The sequence below is a fragment of the Ictalurus furcatus genome, chromosome 11 (assembly GCF_023375685.1).
Source record: "Ictalurus furcatus strain D&B chromosome 11, Billie_1.0, whole genome shotgun sequence".
Lineage (NCBI taxonomy): Eukaryota > Metazoa > Chordata > Actinopteri > Siluriformes > Ictaluridae > Ictalurus > Ictalurus furcatus.
In genome coordinates, this window is record NC_071265.1 from 26,247,039 (window position 1) to 26,272,389 (window position 25,351).

The following is a 25,351-nucleotide window of genomic DNA, read 5'->3' on the forward strand; positions in this document are numbered from 1 at the left end:
CAGGCTACACAGCTACTAGTCCAGGCTCTTGTCATTGTCAGTAGTCCAGTCAAAACTGACTGGACTACTGCAACACACTACTCTCAGGTCTCCAAGCCAGCTCCATCAAATCCCTTCATAGGATTCGGAATGCAGTAGCACACCTCATCTTCAACCAGCCCAAGAGAACCCACGTCACACCCCTCTTCATCTCCCTCCACTGGCTTCCTGTAGCCGCCCGCATCAAATTCAAGGCCTTGATGCTCACATACAAGACCTTGTCAGGAACAACACCCAACACTCTCCTGAAGGCTTACGTTCCCTCATCTGCGATCGGTTAACGACCGACGCTTAATAGTGCCTGCTCAGCGTGGCTCAAGGCCCCTTTCCAGAACCTTCAAACTAACTGTCCTTCAGTGGTGGAATGAACTTCCAACCTCAATCCGGACCGCAGAATCTGTCACTATCTTCAAAAAACAGCTAAAGACCCACCTCTTCCGTGAACACGTAACTAACCCCTAAAATGCCAACCCCATTTTATCTTTAAAAAAACAAAACAAAAAACTTTGGCTCTTACACCTCTACCCTGCGCACTTTGCTTTTCTAGAACTAAATAAAAAATTTTGTACGGTAGCACTACATGTATTGTTCTCCGCTTGATATATCGCTTTGCTTGTATTTCCTCATTTGAAAGTCGCTTTGCGTAAAAGCGTCCGCTAAATGAATAAATTTAAATTTAAATGTAAATGTAAGGCTGGATGGGGTGCCCATCCATCGCAGAGCACAATCACGAACACATTCACACATGCACTCGTACACTACGGACACTCTGGACATGTCAATCAGCCTACCATGCATGTCTTTGGACTGGGAGAGGAAACAGGAGTACCCGGAAGAAACACAGAGTGTACCCTGAGCTCATGATCAAACCAGGGACCCTGGAACTGTGAGGCAAAGCTATTATAAACAAAACTATTATAAAGCTATTAAACAAAAATACAAAAGTTATATGTTTATGTATATGTAGCCTCACTGTGCTACTCAGAATATGCTGCAGCTGCATTTTTTTTTTTTTACAACCGCAAGCAAAGTAGAGACAACTTGTGTTCGCAGGATTTTATTACTTGTGAAAAAAATTAAGGTTATACAATATAACCTTCCTAACTTGTACAAAAATACATATTTACAAATATTGAACACACCCATTTCCATCAATAACAAAATATAGTAAACGCTAATAATACATTTAAATGTTTTACTTGCATGACCAATTATAGGCCTCTTAAATATTGTAACTCTATTATAGACAATAAACCTATAAACTTAAATGTGTCATTTTCATGACGTTGTAAGATCCATTACTTATTCTTCACATATCCACCAACTGGAGGGTGAAACCTCTTAATCATGAGTCCACCACAATACATTCAGTACACTTAATAAAGACTGAACAGAGGTACAGGTTTCTTCTTTTTCTTGAGTGAGTAACCAGGACATTCCAACCAGCAGTATATACTTTAATTGTCTAAAAGTCTTTAAAAAAAAAAAAAATCATCTTCTTGAAGAAGAATGAAAAATTAAACGTCTGTCAGAATTAGTATTACAACACGTGAACATTGCTGATCTTTAACTAACAGTTCATAAAGTGAAAAGATGGAACACTGGCACGAACTCTCCAGATTTAGACAGCTTCATCTATAGGATATGGCTGCAAGTCAGTGCAAAGTGGAAGACAACATCCATCCATCCATGCATTACAGAGACACCCTTTCAGGAGGGCCATGAATGAAGATGGCGTGTAATAAAAGGCGTCAATGGTCTGGTTTGCTGAACGGACTCTTGAAGACGGGTATCTCCTACAGAATGAACGTGCTGAGAGGGACTAGAGCATCACAGTGCTCCCTCGGGCCTTTTCTCCAGACTGTACTCTCGGGTTCTTCCAACCTTCCAGCCTATCAGAGCCAGCATGGCGATGCCTATAAGTTTAAACATCACCTGCAAACCAAGATACCTGCAACCCACAGGCGTCACCGTCATCATCTTCTTGAATATCACAAACATCATCATTATTCACTGTCACTATATTACAGTCATCTTCTCAGTGCCATAAAAGGGAGTCAAACACGTGTTTAATAACACAGAGGCTAAGAAGATTCCTTCACCACTTAGGTTTGTGCTCCCATAAACGTCTGTAGTTAATTTTTTTTGCAGAAATGTACATGTGCAGTATTCGTTAGGTTATTATTCTCAGCACCAAACAAACCCGCATGTGCATTTAGGTCAAGTAAAAGCATTCTCATACCTATTTCTAAAGAGGTTGTTGTCATAGTAACCACAGCCAAGCTTTTTCTCACAGATTCTTTTCCACCAAATGCAGGTGGAGTCGATAGTCATCCCAAAAATGGCAGGAGCCGGTAGCCACACTGTACATACACACAGAAAAGCAATTACTTTCACTCCGTGCTCGAGTAGAACCCTGACATGCAGTTTTTAAATGAAATAAATAGAGCCCATTTAGCTGAAGCTTTTACTGTCTGAGCGTGTGCCAGGTAGGCCTTAATGCCCATTTTACCATTTAAACTTTTAACTCCGGTGAATCAGACCTCAGTCCTCTCAGTAAGAGGTCAGGGGTGAAACTAATGCACAAAAGCCCTGTGGTAAGACATCACTTATGAAAGTGATGTGATTTATGGCTGTAGGCTGTTTATGAACCCACTGTTCTCTAATATGGGTTTAAGTTCTCTCTGGCTCGCTTTTCTTTTCTGTTATCCTGTATATATCTACTATGGTATTGGATTACCATTAAATATGATGATAAATTTCCCTATCAGGAAGAATAATTCAAACCATAAAGTAAGTACACACAGTGGAACAACTTAACTGTACTGTACTTCAGTATTATTCATACGTTTATATTACATATATATATATATATATATTTTTTTTTTCAGATAGCCTTTAAGAACGCCTTTGACAAAAGAAGAATGTATTGAAATCATTGTCATGGCTGGATCGGGAAGCTGTCAGAACGTTGCGATGGACTTTAATAGGAAACATGGCGAGCACATCACACACGACAATGTTACCAAACTTATTAACAAATTCAAAAAGACTGGAAGTGTCGCAGACCAACCAGGAAGCGGATGTCTACGAACATCCACCGATGACGGCACAACCGACATGGTGCTGGCAAACATAATCCCCTGTGTATGGAGACTTTTGGGACACCCTGTAGTATTGCTCTGTTATTTATTGTATGTTACTTATCAAACACATTCACTATTAGCTTTCAATAGATCATCGAGGCTGAACCTCTTATTAATGCGCTCTTGTTAATGAGCTGACAAGTTGCATGTGGTGTTTTATATCAGGGAAAGTGCAAATCTATGCAGTGCATGGTGTCTTCAGAACAGGAGGAAACCCTTTAAGCTCACAGAAGTCATCAGTGAGTACAGACTTTCTCATTCCTCACTCTTATAACCATACTGTACATCTTTGCTATTACTGGTAGGCACGGAATCATTTATATTAGTTAATGAATAATGATATTCTTAGAAATAAATAAGAAGCCAGGACTTTAAGGATTTAAGAATCATGCAAAGAATGATATAATGTTAACTGTTTCAGGAATATAAAGATCACAGGATCATTAAGTTGAGAATGAATCCAGTCAGGACTGTCAAATTAAGATTGCACTGCACGGAAATGGACACAAGCGTATTAAATTTATACAAAAAAAAAAGTGCATGACTCACTTTATGTTATGCTGAGCTAATATAAAGACTGTAGATGTTAAATTAACAGTGGGAATATATTGGATGTAAACTCCTATGTTTATGCTTAGAAGCGTAAAGGTTACTGAGTCACCACTAGGGGGTACTAAAATACTTGCAGTAAAACGCACAGACGTTTGGTGGAGTGTATCCTTTTTTCTACTCTAATCTAAGCATTGAGCATGTCAACTTTACCCATTACCTTGTTTTAGGACTGGCCTTAAAAAGAAGGCAGATTTTTTCTTGTGTGACTCATACTCCATCTAAGTCTACTGAGCCCACCTGAATGCAGCTAATCATCCCTATTCATCCCAGTAGCAGTGAGATACAGTGTCTATATCATTACAGTAGGAGACTTGCCAAATGTTCTCAAACCTCTTGCATGTCTACAGAAAGAAAGAAAATATGCTTAACCAGTGCTGAGTGAGGTTTCTACTTACCAAGAACTCTCATGAGTAGGAACTGAACTCCTATGGCAAAAGATTTCTCCTCCTGGGGCACTGTTCTGCATGAAATGAAATACAGATATCATGTTTTCACTGAGTTTCAAACATCTTTGCATCATTGATGAAATCTAAAACCTGGGTCTTGCGAGACTTTATGATTTATACCTCAGAGTTCTTGAATGCTCGATTCTGATTGGTCAGAAGTTGTTGATTAATATTCTGTAACAGCAGCTCAGACAGTAGTTCCAGCTACAGGGTTTATATTAACATGCCCATTTAATTACTCTATTGTTTCTATAGTAACAACGTACACAGAGATGTGCATGTATGAGACTTGTAAGTTTTCTACCCGTGCCAGCGCTTTGTAACAGAGGTAAAACTATAACTTTTATTTTTCAAAAAGCCTTCAGTGCTTCAAATTTCTGGGGTTTCTTTTTGTCTTATTAAATTCTAGAGAAAGAAAAAAAAAAACTGTTTATAGCTGTTGAAACAAGAATTAACTTGTTTTTGGAAGATGTTCCACATCAAAATATAACTATAAATGAATAAAAAGTACTACATGTAGTTAATAAAAAATAAAAACTGACAAACTGCTGTTGAATAATTGCACACTTTATTTCTTATCTCAGTGACTCCTTTTCATTGAAATATACTAAAGTGTGTGCGTGTGTGTGTGTGTGTGTTTGTGTGTGTGTGTGTGAGTTTGTACCTTAGCACCATCATGTAGATAGGGTTGTGTGTGAAACTGGCGATGAAGGCTGCTATAGAGATGAGGAAGATAACGGGCAGGAGGAGGTGAGGGCAGCTGTTGGCACAGTGACCGGGACGTGCACCACCCATACCAGCACCCACCATTACACAGCTGCAGTTATTGAAGGACTGTGTGGACAAATAGAGGAGCTGTCAGAGTGTGCTTACTGCATTTGAAACCACAATTTCCCAAATTTACATCAAAATTCATAGATTAAAATGTTATAGAATAGTGGAATGTGTTTTTCTTAATGGGTTTTTATTTGTGTCTGTGATTATTAGATTAGTGGAATATGGAGTCCCTACTGGTTCCTGATATAATTGTATTCTGATGATGATTATCTATGAAAGACGGCCCTATTCAGTTGTGGTGGTATGTAATGGTAACCAGAAAATCCTCAAAGAAAACTTTAAAAAAAAATTTGTGGAAACGTTCAAGCCGGTTCTCATTAAGATCCGTTATGTTTTGTACATGCACTACAGTATACACATATGCTTCAAGTGGTTTCCACAAAAGCAACTGAAAATGCAACTTACAATGATTTCTCCACTTTCAAAATTATTCAACCCCTTCATGGCAAGCATCTTTAGTAGGCAGTCAAACCAACTATTTAAATATTTACAAAATACTATCATTTCTATCAAAGATGCAAACACAAAAATGCAGTGGAAGGGTATAATTGGAAAATATATAGAGAGCACCCTTTTGCTGTTATGACCTGCTGTATACGAGATGCACAGCTTCTGGCAGCGTTCCTGAGGAATCTTAACCTATTCCTCATGAGCAATGGCCTCCAGTTCAGTAATATCCTTGGGTTTGCGTGCTGCAACCGCTTTCTTCAAATCCCACCAGAGATTTTCTATGGGGTACAAGTCATGTGACTGTGATGGCCCTGTAGAATCTTCCAGGACTTCTGCAACGAAGCCTTGGTTTAATTTGAGGTATGCTTGGGATCATTGTCCTGTTGGAAGATCCAATGACGCCCAAGCTTCAGCTTCCTCACAGACGGCATGACGTTTTCTCCTAGGATTTCCTGATACTTCAATGAATCCATCTTGCCTTCCACACGCTGCAGGTTTCCAGTGCCAGAGGATGCAAAGCAGCCCCAGAGCATCACCGAGCCACCACCATGCGTGACTGTGGACAGAGTTATCTTTCTTCATTGTTCTTCCTCCAGACATACCGCTGATCCATCGTGCAGATAAGTTCCAGTTTTGCTTCATTGCGCCACAGAACAGAATCCCAAAACTTCTGTGGATTATTTATAAGATTTTGAGCCGACTTTTCTTGTGCTTTTGGGTCAGTAGTGGTGAACGTCTTGGAGTCTGGCACGTAAACCTTCTGCATTTAGTACACGCCTTACTGTGCTCACTGAAACCTCAGTGCCTGGTGCCACTGTCTTGCTGCAGGTCTTTTGCAGTCACTCGAGAGTTTTTCACAACCTGCCTTCTCAGAAATCTGGTTGCAGCTGTTGATAGCTTCCTTTTTCTGCCCCAGGTATTTCAAATGTTTTCTACCCCTAGCCAGTTCAGGTATTTCATGTGTTCCAGCTCAAGCACACCTGCTGCAACTAATAAAGCCCTTGATTAGTTGCATCAGATGTGCTTGAGACAACACCTGCTTTGCATATTTGTGCTGTTGTGAGGGATTCTATCCAGAGGGTTAAATAATTTTGAGACTGGAGAAATCATTATAAGTTGCATTTTCAGTTGTATTTAGGGAAACCACTAGAGGCATTCGTTGTGTTGAACTATTTCCATTGCTTTAGTTTGATTTGTACATTGCAATCAGCTGAAAGTCCGTAGATTTTGACAATCAACCTGAATTGCAATGGGGGTTGAATAATTTTGATTGCAACTGTAGTAGTTAATGCCAGCAAGCTTGCTAGAGATGAGGGCTATAGGTTTGCACAATATTATAGCTCTTGGGCTAGGTTTAAATTACAATATTCAGAATATAGCATAAACTGTGTTGTTATTGTTGTAGAAAATCTCTCCAATCTAAGTCAAAAAACTTACAGAGACAAGGGGTTCTAGATGTCAAAAGGTCAAGCTTTATATAAGTCAAATAAAACTGAGACCTCTGCAGATAGTCTGAATGAATACAATAATTTCACAAGCTTTCATACTCTCCTGAAATAATGATCTCATTCAGGCGGGGTTTACCCCCTTTCTCTTTTATTCACACCTCAAGCTTTCGCCACAATTCACTCATTCTGATCATGTGTTGTTTATAATTGTGGCTCAAGCTCAGTCAACTTATTTTCTTAAAAGGTTACCCCTAGGCCAAATTATTCCTAGGCCAAGTCAATCCTAGGCCAAATCTATCCTAGGTCATTGACACAAGCACAAACTTTTACTTATTTATTGCACTTCTGTGGATACAACTTCTTAATCATGTGCTTAAATGCTGATACACTCGTGATCTATTACTTTGTCAGCTTAGCCTTTCCATACTGTCAGCACTGACATTTTCATGACTACAACACACCCAAGGTTATCCTTAGGTTTCTGACAGACACAAAACATTTCTTATTGATTAATTCACCTTTTGATTGAATCTGCTGGATTATACAATAGTTATACCATAACAAGTTTTTAATCAGAAAATACTCTATATATATATTAGCAAACATGGAGCGCTACTAAAGTCAAACAGCTAATGCTGCTCAAGCTGAAGAACAACATTCCAACTACTTAGCTGGCAATATTAGCAATGTGCTGTGTTTAGGAAGATGGCTAACTTAGTTAATGTTGATTGCTAAATATGCGCTTTCTGTGGGTGGACAAAAATGAGTAGGACTTACATGTAGAAGCATAATGTCCCTAGCAATGACTATGGACTATCAGTAAGGGATTCTGTAATTTTGTAATTGATCTTTATTTTATTGAATAGGAGAAACCCCAAGACTGATAACCACACACTTGTCCTTCCATGAGAATCTTTCTAAAATGTACCAGTTGTTTTGTCTACTTAAACTTGTGTAGGCAGCTTATTAGTAATTAACTGAATGTAGCCATTAATTATCAGTGTGCCACTTGGTTGTTGTGCTATTTTTAATCTAGCTGACCTTCAAGCTCCACTGTGGCACTACATGAGCTCCAATAGAATATGAAGGCTCACATTCCCACTAACATTCAGAAAGTATATGTATTTACACATATACTATATGGATAAAAGTATGTGGACACCTAACCATCACACCCATATGTGCTTGTTGAATTTCCCACTCTAAAGCTGGTACTCCTGATGCTACTGTAATAACCACCATTCTTCTGGGAAGACTTTCCACTAGATTTTGGGGTGTGGCTGTGGGAATTCCTGCCCATTTAGGCACATTAGTGTGGTCAGGCACTGAGGTTGGGTGAGGAGGCATGGGGAGCAGTTGGTGTTCCAGTTCTCCCCAAAGGCGTTCAGTGGGCTTGAGGTCAGGGCTCTGTGGGGTCACTCAAGTTGTTCCACTCCAAACTTGGCAAACCATGTCTTCACAGACATTGTTTTGTGCACAGGGTCATTGTCATGCTGGAACAGGTTTGGGTCCCTTAGTTCCAGTGAAGGGAAATTGTAATGCTACAGCATACAAAGACTTTCTATACAATAGTGCGCTTTCAACACTGAGTTTGGGAAAGACCCACGTATGGGGGTCATGGTCAGGTGTCCGCATACTTTTGGCCACATAGTGTAGCTATGTATATAGTGTATTTATGTGCTAAAAAAGCATGGCAGCCACAAACCAAATCAAGAGTTCATTAGTAGGAGTTTTAGTGTCTGGCTTTTAGGGATCTAGTCCTCTCACCTGAATCCAAAATTTGTTTTTGGGGTCCTTGGTAAAGCTTGTGCAGCCTGCATGGCACGGTGAAAGGTACTCAATGTTGTCTTCCCCACACACTGGGTTGAAAACGTTCTTCGGACACGAGCAGTTGGAATTGCAGGATAAAAATAGCCTGTAGGAAGATTTTGTCGTTAATGTAATGCACTGGTAGCATGAATATAGGCAAACAAGGAATGTAGGAATGTCAGACCTCTAACCTAATTAATGTCCCATTCTGTTTTATTTCATTGTAAATTTATTTCGCTGTAAAAAACAGTCCATTGTGTACACTAATCCCCATTTTCTCATTTGGTACCAGTAAGGAGGTAGGTGCAGTATGAGGAGCATATAATATTCTGCATCCTCACAGGACCACTTACCCGAAACTTAAAGGACACTGCAACTGAACCTCATAAGGCCACTGGGAAGGTTTTATGACTTTACATTTATGACTGTGAGTTCCAATGTTGCCAATGACTTTTGCCAGTGACTTTGTTGCTAGATTTGGTGACTTATTATACCCCTTTAATAACTTCCTTTCAAACAACAACCTAGCGACAAATCTAGAGACTTTATCTCACTTTAAACAACTGAGCAGTTGAGGATTAAAAGCCTCGCTCAAGGGTTCAGGAGTGGCAGCTTGGTGGTGCTGGGAATTGAACTTGCACCTTCTGATCAGTAGTCCAACATTTTTAACCACTAAGTTACCACTGCCATTTGTTGTTGTTGTTCCCAACGACCAATAACTGATCACTGCTGTTCCCAACAACCAATCACTGATCACTGTTTGTCTCAAGGACCAATCACTGATCACTGTTGTCCCCAACAACCAGTCATTGATCACTGTTGTTCCCAACAACCAATCACTGATCACTGTTGTTCCCAGTGACTAGTCACTGTGCGCTGTTGTTTGTCACAACCATGCACTTCTTTGTTATTAATTTTGAACACTTTTCTTGGCTGTATTTACAAGTAATCCATCTGTAACCATTTCCATCATGTCTAGTTATACCCTACCACTGCATTTTTGTGTCTGCATTCTTGATAGAAATGATAGTATTTTGTAAATATTTAAAGAGTTGGCTTGACCGCCTTCAGAAAATCTACTGTCCATGTTTTGACATGTGACTTGCTCATGCAAATATTCAAATTAGTCTATGGCATCATCTGGTGACTTCGAGCAACTCACTTCTAGAGTGTTTTAGTACTGCTGGTAAAACCAGCGAGCAGCACTCAACCAGCTGTACAGTTCAAAAAGGCACAGCTGTTTAGAACATTAGCCCAAGCCTGGCTGAACATCTCATTTAAGCCCTACTTATGAAAAAATGCAGGAAGTTCTCATATAAATCAGTGCGATCAGTGGTTATGAGAATCCAAATAAAACATAAAAACACTAAAATAGTTGGAAATGTTCCCCCTCATTGTATATGTAATATGTTTGTTTTGGGATTTTTATGCCAGAGCTGTGTGCTTTTATCTGTGTCAACTCAAGTGTTTGTAATTCCTTAGAACGCTAATAGCATTATCCTCTCCAATGATGAGTGCCACAAAATGAATGTTTACAGCTGAGTACACAGTTAGAGATGCGCTGCACAATGATGAATGGTTTCAGAAGAAACTGGGTCATTTCACAAGGAAGTATACTCTTACGCAGGTTTGCACAAAATAAATTTTTATACAGATGGTTCATCCTTTTTCCTTTCTTTCATTCGTTTCTCTTCAGGCTCAGAGGTTTATCTTGGTCAGAGTCACAGTGGTTCCCGAGCCTATCTCGGGAACGCTGGGCATGAGGCCGGGATTCACCACGAATGGGATGCAGTCAGGGTACCATGCACACATGCACACTTAGGAGCAATTTAGCATAGCTTTTTTTCAGTCAGTTTCTGAAATAATAATGTTAGTTTTTTTAGCTTATTTCCAAGAAACATAGGACGTCATCCTGTAAGTTAGTTTGTATCAGCTCCAGCTGAAATTAGTAAAAGATGCATTAAGTGAAGGTGTCTGAATGACTGTATATTTCTGACGATCACAAAAGACTGAAGTTGGAGAAAGAACTATTCTATTACTCTACTTAAAGTTGACAAACACTTACAGTTCTGTAAAGTAGAAATATTCCCTAAAATACTTAAATACTATAACTAAAGTTTTATTTGTGTGTGTGTGTGTGTTTTTTTATTATTTATTTTTTTTTACTTTTACCCAGGCAGCAATGTTGGCAAAAAACACTTTTCATAACAACCCTGTCAAACTTGACCTAACACTGGCTGAACATGTACAAAGGAGCACTATTGATAACAACCCAATGGCATCCATTGTTGACCCAATGTCAGTTTGCCATCTGGGAACATTTACATTTACAGCATTTATCTAGAGTGACCTCTGACTCACTTTTGTTACAACACACCACTGCCTAAGAGCAATTAAAAGCTTCGGGGTCTATGTTACCTGTTTAATTTTTTTTTTATTTACAATCCCACCTGGGCCATCAAAAGTATGCTGTTTATATCACTAATAACGGAGAGTTATTTTAAGATATATTTTACAACCTTATTGCTATAAAATCTAAGGTGTCATTGGGACCTCCATTTGCTAAATAGTGCAAGGGTGTAAATAGTGGATGCTACATAGATTAATGTAATTATTAGTTCGCTGTGTGTAACTCACCCACTGGATCCCTTGTTTGGGTAAACCCCAGAGACGTTTTGAGTGGAGCAGCCCATGAAGAACAGAGGAACACACAGCACTGTGGAGAGGGTGAGTAATGCCATAGAGAAACGTGGAATGACTCGAAGTGATAGGCCCCAGCGTTTCATAATGACACCCCCGCACAGCATCCCGATGGCTGCTGAAGGCAGATTCACAGCACCTGGACAAGCAACACACACGTTTTCATCATCATGGCAAAATTTAGACTTTTGTGTTGTCAGTGTACAGAGACCACGTATCAGTGTCCATATCTTTTCTCTGCTTGAAGCTATAACACACCTATGAGAAGACTGCTGTAAGCAGCTGAAGTGCTGTATTGCCACTCCAGAAACTTGTTGAGGAAGGTGGCGAGTCCGGCCATCACCGAGGAGAAGCAGCACTGGGTCAGAACCAGCAGCAAGAAGAGTGGACTGAGCAACAGCCGCACAAACATGCGTGGGAACACTGAGCAGAAAACACATGTGCATTTCTAATATATATGGTCTATTTGTTTCTATTTGTTTTCTATTTGGTCATTATAACAACCTGCCTTGGGACTACAGATGAAAATGATCCAATTTGGCTAAATCTGGCATATATTACATTTCTTTTGTATTATTAATGTGTATTGTCCCTGATTAAATAAATAAAGAAAGAAAGAAATAAAATATGTGAACAAGTCATGCTGTCAGAGCTGTTAACCCCTAAGATGTAGTCAGATCCTGTTTCAGCACAACCCAAAGCCAGTATGAGTCAAGAAAGAGCCTGGCAGGCAGCATACTGTGCAATCTACCTGAGTAAGCAATGAGCATATGATTGTTGACAACCTGGGAGCCTGAGTCATGTCACTGCAGACGTGTGGTGGAAATCCTTGTCAGTTGTATTTACAAAACTGTCCGAGCGTGTCACAGTTCCACAAACTGAACCAGTCATGATCGGGAGCAGTGTACTTACTTTTGAGGAACTCCAGCATGGAGATGTCAGAACTCTTGTGGCTGTCTTTCAAAATGTCACGCTCATTTGCAATGCTCTGCAAAATAACACAGTTTTGAAATAAAACCACCTTGTTTTTGTGAATGACCGGTATTCAGCACCTTTGGAACATGTATACATTTTTTTTTTTTTAAACAGGAAGAACTACATTCTGGAGGAAATGTGTGATAATAATAATAATAATAATCTCACATTAGTGACAACGGACAACAAGGTGCTTAACTTCATCTCAGGCCATAGGTTTTACTTAGCAGTATAAGAAGAGACAATATTCTCAGTTTATCAGTATTTCAGAGTATGAGGTAGTCATTCGTACTATTCCTGCAATGGCTTTAAAAATAAAATCCCATATTTCAGGAAGTTTCAGTAGCCAGAGCGAAACAGTGCAAAGGTTGTGTGAAAGTAGATAGGTAATAGCAGGACTCACATTATCTACATGCATGGCCCTGGGGAAGAAAAAGTAGGGGATGGAGGTGAGGAACATCCCCCCAGCAGAGACCAGCAAACCCATCCACCACGCTCCAACCCAGCGAGGGTCAATTGGGGTCAACTCCTGAGCCCCTGCTACAAAAGAAAGAAAGCATGAGTATAGGTTTAAGTACGGCTTCAAGGTTTCATCTCAAGGAAGTCCTAGCCAATTGCTGATTTCTTTTTGGTAGAGCACAATTTTAACAGACACTTTCTCCAGTGAATATGAAAAATATTGTCACTCCTTTGCCAGACATGTATTCAAACGTTTCTGTCCTTCTGGTTATCATCATCAAGTTTCCGCAGACTTCTTCAAGTTGTTCCTCAGGTTTTCTCAACGTTTAGATCTGGGCTCTGACTAGGGAATTTCAAAATATCGATGTTCTTCTTCTGAAGCCGTTCCTATTGTTTTATTTATTTATTTATTTTACTTGGATTTGTGCTTTGGATCAATATCGTGCTGGAAGGTGAAAATCCTCTTTGTCTTCAGCTGTCAAAGAGAAAATAGATAGGCATTTGGAGCTATCCATAATTCCCTCTAACTCCCTAGAGCCCCATCTGAAGAGAAGCAGCCCCACAGCATGATGTTCCCACCACCATGCTTCACTGTGGTTGTGGTGTTCTCTGTTATTATGCCCCAAAATTTCTAACTTGGACCATAACACATTTTGCTAAATGGTTTGGGGTGATTTAGGTGGGCTTGGCTTTTTTGGAGGTTTTTTTTTTTTTTTTTGTGAGAAAGTACTTCCATCTAACCACCCCACAGCTTATATGCTGTATAGAGATAGAGACGGCTGTCATATGCAGGTAGTGACCAGTACTTTACATATACACTATATGGTCAAAAGTTTGTGGACCTGACCATCACACCCATGTGTGCTTTTTGAACATCCCATTTCAGATGTAGTCCCCCTTTGCTGTCATAATAACCTCCAATCTGCCGGGAAGGCTTTCCATTTATTTCCACAGATTACAGTATTAGCATTAATTAAAAATAAAAAGCTAAAAAAAAAAAAAAAATTAACTATATTAATCCAGTTGCTTTGACATCCTTTCTGTATAAATACCAGCCATGTATCATATCTGAGCACTGACAGGTACTGTATATCATTAAGGCATAAGTGGACAGAAATATCCTGCCCATTTAATGTGATATCTGGCATCTGTCATCTCACAGACAGAGCAGCAGAGCTGAAATCAGGACTGGGGCTGTATAAATCTGTCAGGCTTAAAGATGAAATATGCATTTAATTTAGCAGACCCCACAGTATGCAATCCCATGCTCTGCACATCTTTGTCTTCCCTGTGCTAATATCATTCTGCTCCTCAGCCAATCATCAAGCATTTCATCAGGAGCTTTAATCATGAGGGAAGAAATATGAAAATGTGTTCATGGCAGCTGAAACCGAGAACTAATTATTCAATCAGAAGAATTGTCTGTTGAAAAAGAAACTGTACCTGCATTAACTCTGTCCACATCCACATAGATTCTCAGTACCACAGATCCTAGGAGATAACCAAAGGCAGGCCCGAACACGGACACGGCAAAGAGTATGGCTAGAGCAAAGGAATACATTCTTATGAGAAACATAGCACTAATGCATGCGTGTATACCCTCTGCCAAGGCAATATTACAGATCTGAACAGCTAAGTAGTTACCAATGTAGAGTGGGGAGTTGCCAGGCCCAGCAAAGTCATCCACATATGAGATCCCAAAGGGTTGAACTGGGACAGAACCAATTCCAAACATCACTTGGGCCGTGGCCATGAGTACCCACAGCTTTGCATTGTCCACAAACTTGTGGGTGTCCAGCTTACCACATGCCTCAGCAGATGATATATTGACATGTAGAACATGGACACTGCAGATGTCCTGCCTGCTTTCTGTGGGACAGAAAGGCACATGCTAACATGAGTAAATAAGTTGTACCTCAGTATGTAACTGGAACTTTACATGTTGGTTATTGTGCCCAATAAGTTCCAACCACATTATCCAACCACAAGCCAAACAGCAAATCCAGAAACAAAACAGCATTAACTTCAAATGGAAATGTTCAGTCCTTGTTGAAGGTCACATGATTGGCTACAGTGTGCATCTGTCTGAGAGACATGTTTGAATTTGCCTGTTTAAATATGACTGTTTAGTTGCATCCTTACATTAAAAGGTAATAACTACACTGACTGACATAGAGGGTTAACAAGTAGTGCTTCGGTGTTTCTTCTAACCCATGACTAATTTTTTTCTCATTGGTAGTACCAGGTCATATAATTAGCAGATATCACAAGAACATGATAAAAAAAAGGGAGGAAAAATGTGCTATCCATAATTCCAGGGTGCTCTAATCTCCCCTATTTTGTATTTTTTTCATTTGCACTGAGATTAATGTCTTGCAGCTAATGCCTGTTGGGACACAGCCCTCGCAATCTCTAAATACACTCCACACACCTTTTTCATTTACAATCTATGACCTCCTCTCTACTTCTGCCCACACTTCTTATTTTCAGAACTCGTCGACTTTACCCAGTCTTTTATCTTATTTATCTTAACTCTTCATATTTTTGTTTACTTGATTCTAATACAATTTGTTCTTTACTCATGTTCTAATTCTCAAATCTCTCATACTTGCTTATTCAAACCTGTCTTTTTGCTGTGGCGAAGAGGAGATGTAGCTCACCATGGTGCAGAGGCTCTGAAAGCAACTTCCTGTTGCTAAAGGTACAGGAGAGCTCTTAAGACCTTGTCCTGTTTACAATATCTTTCCCATGGGTGGATGTTATTTTAGACCCCCACTATGTTTTGTCTAGTTTTCTAGTTTGCTTTTTGATTCTACGCGTGGTTATTATCTTCACGAGTTCAAGGCCCTGAGGATATGTTTTATAGAGAGTATCTAGAGCAATTTTAAACAGAGTTGAGCCAGTCTAGCCATTTTACTCTGGCACATATCACTGTGGAATGATAGCAATGAGCTCAATAAAGTTGCCTATCACAGGCATGATATGAACCAGAGCTTACAGTTGGCTCACCTTCACCCAATCACCCCCCAAAAAATGAAATGATTGTTAAAAATCATGGTAGGATGTATTTGAGCCGCTTTTAGCCCGGATTCTAAATGCTTAAATGTGGCCACTTAAGCGTAGGCCAAAGGGCTCTTTAGTTTGTCCCTCTGCTTCAACCCGTAAGGTTTGTAAAACTCTACAAAAGAAAATTAAATTTTTAGATACCGTGATAAGATGCGTGAACCTTTAACCATTTAAAAAGAACTGTTGAGAAATTGTTGTTGTTTTTTTCTTAGTGTGTACACCCTCAAGTATTTAAACCGAGAGGAGTCAACTAAAATTTGTCACTTAAAATCGCTTGCATATAAAGGTCCAAATAAGCAACGTGCATGGCGGGATAGTGACCTTTAATGCTTAATTATTAATTAATGATTAGTTCATGACTGTACAGTGGATGTCATAAGTTTACATACGCCTTGCAGAATTTGCAAAATGTTAATAATTAATAATAATAAAAAAAAAAGAGGGATCATGTTTTTTTATTTAGTGCCGCCCTGAATAAGCTATTTCAGATAGCGGATGTTTACATATAGTCCACGAGACACAATAATAACTGAATTTACACAGATGAACCAGTTGAAAAGTTTACATTCTTAATACTTAATACTGTGTGTTGTTACCTGGATGAACAACGACTGTTTTTATGTTTATGTGATAGTTGTTCATGAGTCCCTCGTTTGTCCTGAGCAGTTAAACTGCCCACTGTTCTTCAGAAAGATCTAGCATTTTCCCAGCATCTTCTGCATATTTGAGCCCTTTCCAACGGCGGCAATATGACGTTCAGATCCATCTTTTCACACTGAGGACGACCGAGGGACTCGTACTCGACTATTACAAAAGGTGCAAACATTCACCGATGCTCGAGAAGGCAAAACACTACATTAAGAGCAGGTGGGAAGTAAACTTTTGAACAGGATGATACCCGGTGTAAATTGTTATTATTTTGTCTTCTGGGAAACGATCTCATGTAGCTTCTGAAGGTCAGTACAAAATGAAAATCTTTCAAACAAAACAATAAAAAATGTACACAGTTTTGTTTTGCAGTGGTGCGTCACATGACCGGTTTTGCCTAGTGCATTGAACAGTGAACATTTAAGAACTCGGTTTTGAATTTGATTTAGAGAGGTTAAATGCAAGTTTCTCTGGCCATTGGTCTTTAAACATTATTTCAAACATTAAGTCTGTGAAAGTACAGGAAAATCTGTGAAATCTCCCCCTTTTATGAGCTAATCTCTAGCCCTCCTATTAGTCTCTGGTCCAATGAGTTGTCTTCAGTTAAATAACTTGCATAAATGAATGTGATCGGATAAACCACAACAGAGAACCTGCTACAGAAGCCGAGCTGGTTCATGTGTAGAAAACTGGAGCTGTTAAACTGCGGCTATGTATTTATTGTCTCTGCTACGGTCGTTTTCAAGTACTCGGCTTGGTCCACTGAAATACTTTTCATTCAGTTTAATTTATAAATTACAATGTTGTCACCATGTCAAAGTGGTCAGAGATGCAGGCGGTAGAGTGTGCTCACCTTTCAGGACGGAGTCATAGGAGTATGGTGGAGACAGGAAGTGAGGTAATGTCAGAATCAGGGCACTGATGGACATCATCATGCCTCCGAGTCCAATAAAACGAGGGCGATGGACACGACTTCCTAGGTAACTGACAAACACTATCAGTACCATATTTCCCACCTACACAGAAAACACACACATACACACACGTCTCATTACTCTGCATATATAGGACAGGCTACAGGGGAACTAAACTCTATTTCAGGTTTCCTGCTGAATTGCTAAACAGCAGCAAGGTAAACGTGCTCAGATAGCATATTTTAACTAATTTTACTAACTCAGAGTAGCAATGTTTCGGCAAATCTTGGCTGGGGTTTTAAATGAACGTGAACTAACATTAATTATTCAGTACAGACATCACTTCAAAGAGGATGAACCTTCAGAAGGCAATTTGCTACTGGTGAGAAATATGGCACCATTACATTTTATGTTCGATTGGAAATTTTACAGTTGGCGTTTGAATCACTCTTAGGATCAAAAAGTACCCAGTATATGTGTACGTGTTTCTTTATGTGCTACTTATGACATCTACTGCAGTTCCTGTTGTGATCTAGATGGCAATGTCAAGATGCTGTAAGACGTTTTGTAATAGTGTCTGCAGTTTGAAAGGAAATCATCACGACAGTCATGACAAACCGCACGTGTCATGGAAAAGTGAAACTGAAAAAAGTTAATGGGGATTCATTAAGGGAAATACTAATGTTGCCAAATGTCCAAATTTGGACTGGAAGAAAGAAATTCAAGCCTTAAACTTTTGCTTTCCTGACACTGAACTCAGACTAGTTCATGGTTAAGTTGTGTGGTGTTAATTGCTGTGCATTGAGCACCTCATGAAGGGAGGAGATGGTTCCTGAGGACAGACTGTCAAGACCAAAACGTCTCTCGATGGTCGTGATGGTGCTCTTAAAGTACGCTGTGTGCAGCAGCTGAGTGAGCTGGAGCAGGCCATGGCACAACACGAAGAACTATGAGAGGAGAGAGAGCAGGTCAGCCAATGAGCAAAGAAGAAAAAAAAGATACAATAAACATTTTAGTGTTTGCATTGTATCCAGTAAGATCAACATACTGTCTAAATAAATAGAGACAATGCGGCAGAAATGTCAGTACTAGTCCATTAGCAAGAGACTTTGTCTTTGTCATTTTCAGTCGTATTTTCTCCCCGTGTCCGTGTGGGTTTCCTAAGGGTTCAAAAGTACAATTTTATTTTCCAAAAACATGGCAGTAGGTGGATTATCCATCTATCCTTGTCCTGCACAGGGTCACGGAGAACCAGGAGCCTAACCCAGGGGATATGGGCCACAATTCAGGAGACACCCTGGATGGGGTGCCAACCCATCGCAGGGCACAACTGCATACACTCACACACGCATTCACACACTATGGACAATTTTGAGATGCTAATCAGTCTACAATGCATGTCTTTGGACTGGGGGAGGAAACCGGAGTACCCGAAGGAAACCCCACGAGAAGAAAACGCAATCTCCGGCACAAAGGGCAGCGGCGGGAACCGAATCCCCAAACCCGGAGGTACAAGGCAAATTAGTGACTCTAAATTGCCCCAAGAAGCGAATGTGTGTGTGTGAATGCGTGTGCTCATTAGGAATGCAACCAAATATGAACAAATGACTCATACCAGACAAACAAATACAGATATTAATAGGATGCTTAATATTTTTTTGTTTTTAATACAGGTATGAATATTTGGAGCACTAAACAGATACAGATAGTGGCACTGATTTCGTGTGCATGGTACCCTGCAATGGACTAGCATCCAATCCAGAGCGTACTCTCACGTCACACCTAGTGTTCCCCGGATGGGCTCCGGATACACTGCGGTTACTGAAAATGATGATAAGCAAGTTGAGCACAAAATAATCTTGACCTCAAGACGTACAGAACGATTTCCTCTGTCCCTCATACTGTGCCCACTTCCTCTGTCCCTCATACTGTGCCCACTTCCTCTGTCCCTCACACTGTGCCACTATACAATACTTTGCAAAAGTTTTAGGCAACCTATCTTATTTTTTTTTTAGTACAAACTTTGTTATAGATTTTTTTATTTTATAAAAAAAAAACTTCTACATTATGGAGTCAGTACAAAAACATTTTAGATTCCCAAACATCCCAAAGTTTTCCAGCACGAAATGAAATGTTACAGAAAAATGTTTGTATATCAGTAAATAAAGCAGCGTGTTACATAAGAGACACTTTTCAGATAAGAAACACAATGAAGACCGCTGGGTTTTGCTGCAAAAATAACAAGCATGTGCGACAGTCAAAGTCTCCAGAAGAACCGTGTCTGGTTCTGCAAGATGCTCGATAAAACTTACCGCTCATTTCCTTATAAAACTACGCCAATTGTCCTGGAGACTACTTTTATTATTTTTACTTTTTGTGTCACACCAAATATTGGTTTTGTTTCATTTACTACTGTTTACTGCACTTAACGGTATTTTTTTTTTAACGTAAAAACATTTAATTGAATTATTCCGAAGGCTTCTTTGCTCTACAGCATTTCTTTGCATGCGCCTAACACTTTCGCACAGTACTGTACATAAGCAACGGCAACGTTCCTAAAACAGCACTGAATTGAGGTTAATGCAACACTGTGCCAAAGAGTCACTTGGTAATTGAACAGAGTGTGTATTTCAAATGGAGTGCGAGGCTCTCTGTTTTAAATTACCCAGCTAAACAGCTTTGTCTTCATCAGAGCACGAAAAAAAAAGGCTCCAAGTGTGAAAAATGTTTCTGAAGGATCTATTTTTCAGGTTATTGAGTATGACTGTGCGAAAAGGCAAAGTTCACTCCCCAAAGGTGCAGGGTAAAACGGTGAATCTGTCACATAACAGGCATTTACCAAATAGGGGTTGAAACCATGATAATGCACGCTGTTCAACCTGCGCTTTGCAGTCAGAAGTACTAAACTGTGCAGGTGGGATTGTTTGCTTTGAGGGCTTTTTATTCACATCTTTGTCAAAGATGTGGCAGAGATCAGAGCTCATCAGCTCCCAGAACACTCTGAGAAGGATCGAGAGAGAGAGAGATACACGAAGATGCTACATATTCTCTCACTCATGTCTGGTTTGGAGGACTTGAGACGATATTTCAAAAAGCACAGAAACAAGAGGAAATCTCATAGCACAGATCTGGACTGGATTTATTCTGCGAAACACAAGACAAATTTTGTTCCGTGCCAGCTACGGGCAGGCGCTAAGCCTCCCATCATCTCCTGGAACAGTTCTAAGGTGCTCATTATTTGGTTTACGGTTTGTTGGTGCACACAATAAGCACAATAACCTTTCAGTTGCTAAAGTGTTGCAGCAAATGCTTTTTCATATTCGAACCTGCTCTAATAGTCTTGTTTTGCTCGACTGGCCTTAACGAATGCCTTTGTTAGCGTTCTGAATGGACTGATATGATGTCCTTTTAATTCACTGTATAAACAGAGCAGGAAAATGTTCTTTATTTAGCCTGGCTATGCCAGAGCAAGTCTGGATCATTTCAAGTGTTGTATTGCAACAAAGTTGTAGCAGGGCGTTTTCATCTTTTCAACAGCCGAAGGCTCTCGGATTGACACCGCCACTATAGATAGATAGTTTATCTCCTGAGCTATAAACATTCGTCATAACTTCTGCGTATACTCTATGGTATATTAGCTCTCAGACTCCAAATGGGATCTCTTGCAAGCTACAGCTGGCAGGCTCATTCTCTTATCGTTCTGGGAGACAGTGTGGCGATGACACCTGTACTTATCGCTCATTGAGTCATTAATGACAATCTTACAACTGCCTCGGGTGAGTGCAGACACATATTACTTTCTTTTGTAATGAAGTGATTGTGCAAATAACTTGCAAAGTCTTGGAGGATAACCAGAACCGCGAGCTGTCGTAAAGATTGTTTTCAGATACATATTTCTCTTATCCTCCTGTCAAGCAGTTATGTCCTGGCAGGTCTGCACTCAGCTGTCTAGGAAGCTAGTAAATGGAATGAAAGTTTAAATCTGAGTTTTTATTTTCCTTTGAAAAACATCTTTGCATTTATTCTGTACCAATTCTGATTTTTTTTTTTTTCTTCTTCTTCTACAATCTAGTGTAAGACATGGACCATTCGTTCCATACTGGTGGACTAGCATAACCTTGGTGGTCTTGCTAGTTATGTTATGTTATGTTGGTTATAGCTCTACTGGTCCAGTCTTTTTTTTTAGTTCAATGTATACAGTTATTTCTCATGAATGCCTTCTGAAATTATATGAAAGCTTCAAATCTAACCAGCCCTCTCTGTTCCAGTTCTAGCTCCAGCCTAGGATGCATTCACTTTGAGAACACTATGGATGTGAGGGGAGGAGTGTTTCACATCTTGCGAAAGCATCTCATACTGGCCTCCATTGTGGTGCACCCAGAGCCCTACTGTGAGTGAAGAATCAGGGGAAGGGCTAGCTACAAAATGCTTTAATGTTTCTCTTATCTAATACATGCTAAGCTGAGAAAGGAGAGTTCTGTGTGCCAGACATGTTTAGAACAATAAATAACTCAAAGGTTTTACAGTACAAGTCATTATTTCCACCGTAATGTCTTAGAAATAATCAGTGTGTTCTCTTGCCCAGCATTTGGCTCATAGCTTGCAGAAGATTTTCTTAGGACTGAATTAAGAAAAACAAAGCCATTCTTCTACTCCAGTTGAGCAAGATAAGACATACACTTGTATCATTTAAAGACAATGAAGAATAGGCTGTCTTAAATGAATAACAATTCAACTGACATTTCATCCTTTTCACAGCGTGGTGTAATGGAAAAACAACTTCCAGGAATTACAATGACCAGTCAAACTTACACAGAAATGGACAGGCTTGTACAAGAGTAAAGACCAATTCCTCACACCATCCTGGACTGACCTGTAACCCAGATATATGACACACCTACACCTGTACTAGTTTACACCTGCATACTTTTGCGAATGTAAAACCCCAGAAAATCGAAACAACGCAGGGTTGAAATTGTGCCACACGTTTAAACAGCAAAAACGCGACACAATCCTTATCCGTGTCCGTCACACTCAATCACTGCAGATGACTCACTCACCATGAAATATATTCATTTAGCAAATTTAGGATTTAAAATTTGATTTTAACCAAGATAAACATGTTTCTTGTGCACCAGCCGTTCCCTTCCTCTGCACTGCACAGTGCTGTCAACCATTTAACGTTTCGTATTCAGTTTTTCATCTGCAAGCATACTGATCAGTAGTTTATGCCGAAATTGGAGCGAAACCAACAATAAAACGGAACAATAAAATGTTGGATCCCGCCAACACTTCAAACGGTTATCTTTTAACATTCGAGACAGTGGAATTGTAAGGCTCTACTTTTTTTTTTTCCCTGAAAAATCAGTTAACGTTAGAAACTATACCTGCATTGACGTTATTAATAGACAGAATTTTGCCTCAGTATCTCAAAATCATAGAATTGTCACACAGCACCTTATAACGTCAGAATTTTCATTAGTAGGAAAGTACAGGGACCTTTTTTTTTTCTTTTTTTTTTTACATAGTCACTGAACACTTTGTTCTTTATCTCTGTGTCCCTTCCCTTGCTTCACACACAGGCACGCATATACCGTGACTACTGACTTACACTGAATTAACTCATTCACACAGTATATAAACATGGCAGTACACACTGTTACTGCACAGCACCTTTGAACTGCACAGCAAAATGACCAGCCTGTAAATAACACCGCTGAGTTAACGCTACGTCATAGTCTTGAATTAAGCCTTACGACGTTGATTTATCGCTAGCTCCTCACGTTCATTTATATCAAGATGAACGTTTTGTAAACAGACGCACCACAGAAATACACCACTAGGGATCGTTCTGTGTACACCTTTTCTGGAAGCGTGTCAAGCATAAGTAGTGTGTGTATGATGTACGAAGAAACAGAGGATGAGGTGTAACCCCCCCGTCACCCCCCCCCCTCACCACCCCCCACCCCCCATCACCCGCAGGCAGCAGTGATTTGGATGTAAACAAACCTCAGTACAGCAAAACAGCACACCAACTAAGAGAAGATTTGGACATTAGAGTGCATTCTTCATTAATTATTTAGTTAGTGTAGGAGACTCTGCGCCACACTTTGTCCAGGTTATCTTCTAATACTGACACCAGAACACCGTGTAGTTGAGACAAAATAGAACACATACTCTAGAAAAGCTGGAAGTCACTTGGCACAACACGGCTACAAATAAAATGGACTTGTGTATCACCAGGATACCTTTGTCGAATGATGTTTACACACTACGAACATGACAGAGCTTCAAAGCTAACCAAAGCACAATCAATATGATCTGAACTTCTATTCGGTCTTTAACGATGAGTATTATTTATTTGCAGACACTAACTAGGTGCCATACAGATAAACTAAAGCAGGATAATAAAAGTTTGCGAGTCCACTTTTAATTTCACCTGAACTGCAGTGAACTCTAATTCGGTGCCAGGAAAAAGGCTTGGCTAAGGATCGAAGTTTAATGGCAATTGATCAAGCAAGCAAGATGTACAGAATATGCAAGCAGCAAACCAAATGAAAGCCCTCATGAGAAATGGATAAACAGTTACACACACACACACACAGTTCATAAAAACACAATGTACAGTCAGAGACGTGAATTCACAGAGATACACTCAAAGTATGAAGGCTGTAAATGAATATTTTGTAATATATTCTCTTACGTCTGACCAAAAAATCATTCGATCTTATTTATATTCTACACAGGCTACAGCTGAGTATATAATGACAAATTCTAATTTTAATCACTCTAGAGACAGTCTACAAATGAAATGTATTAAGTGTTCTGGAAAGAATACAGAAAGGTCTTTTCCATAATAACACTTTGGAGAAATGGCTGATGCTCAGTGTGATGTAGGTTCTGTGCAAGGCTCAGTAGCAGACTGTGCAACAGAGGAGTGAAAAACTAAAGCAGGGGTTCTCAGCTCCAATCTTGGACACACTGTCCCGCACGAACAGTTGTTTTTTTTTTTTTTTTTAACCTGTTTAACACAACCTGATCCAGGTCATGCAGGTTTTAAATGTGTTGGATGAGTGTGTGAGTGCAGGATAAACCTGATTGTGTGCAGGACAGTGGGAGCTGAGAAACTCGGAACTAATGCATTAGACATGCTGGTGCCAGAAAGAAGTCAGCCTTGGCTACATTTCAGGTTGGTTAAAAGGCACTGGTGCTGGATACACTTGTGAACCTATTACAGCATACAATACTAAATAAACACATAAAATATTATAACTTATACAGAAATTCTTACTGTGGAACCATATTATTATTATTAATAATAATAATAATAATAATAATAATAATAATAATAATAATTTTGATAATAATTTTGCTAATAATAATAATTTTGCTAATAATAATAATGATAATAATAATAATAATAATAATAATAATAGCAATAATAACAACAACAACAACAATAATGATAATAATAAGAAGAAGAATTTACCTTGATGTTACAAAGTACAGAAGACTTTGGCTTCTTAATGTCATTGCTGTGTATCTCCATGTTTGGTCCTCTTGAGGTCCCTCAGGTAAAGTGTAGTAAAGTAAGTGTGTGTGTGTGTGTGTGTGTGTGTGTGTGTGTGTGTGTGTATGTATGTTTGTGCAGATATACAGTATGAGTCCGGGGCTCTGCACGCTGTTGGGTTTTATGGCACGCGGTGATGTAACACGGGACTCTGCCCACCGCCGCACGCGCTACACCGTGAATTCGGCGCGAGTGAATCAGTATGACTCACGAATCGAGATTCGTTCGATTC

At 39.6% G+C, this 25,351-nt stretch overlaps 1 protein-coding gene across 1 annotated transcript; it reads right to left on the minus strand.

Annotated features, from left to right (window-relative positions):
- Positions 1-1,080: 1,080 nt before the first annotated feature.
- On the minus strand, positions 1,081-25,351 carry slco2a1 (solute carrier organic anion transporter family, member 2A1). The gene is made up of 14 exons (XM_053637078.1): positions 25,039-25,351; positions 18,359-18,496; positions 17,489-17,651; positions 14,566-14,790; positions 14,365-14,463; positions 12,866-13,002; positions 12,400-12,475; positions 11,746-11,910; positions 11,425-11,626; positions 8,746-8,893; positions 4,908-5,077; positions 4,193-4,257; positions 2,282-2,402; positions 1,081-1,990 (listed from the first exon to the last, which is right to left on the minus strand). Exons 1-14 carry the CDS (start codon positions 25,096-25,098, stop codon positions 1,870-1,872), a joined length of 1,890 nt encoding a protein of 629 aa, XP_053493053.1. The 5' UTR covers positions 25,099-25,351; the 3' UTR covers positions 1,081-1,869.

Excerpts from the sequence above, each read along its gene's own strand:
- slco2a1 (XM_053637078.1), bottom strand. The coding sequence starts at position 25,098 with ATGGAGATACACAGCAATGACATTAAGAAGCCAAAGTCTTCTGTACTT. Across the intron at positions 14,791-17,488 it reads CTATGACTCCGTCCTGAAAG|AAAGCAGGCAGGACATCTGC; the intron begins GTGAGCACACTC and ends TCTGTCCCACAG. Across the intron at positions 2,403-4,192 it reads CCTACTCATGAGAGTTCTTG|TGTGGCTACCGGCTCCTGCC; the intron begins GTAAGTAGAAAC and ends GTGTATGTACAG.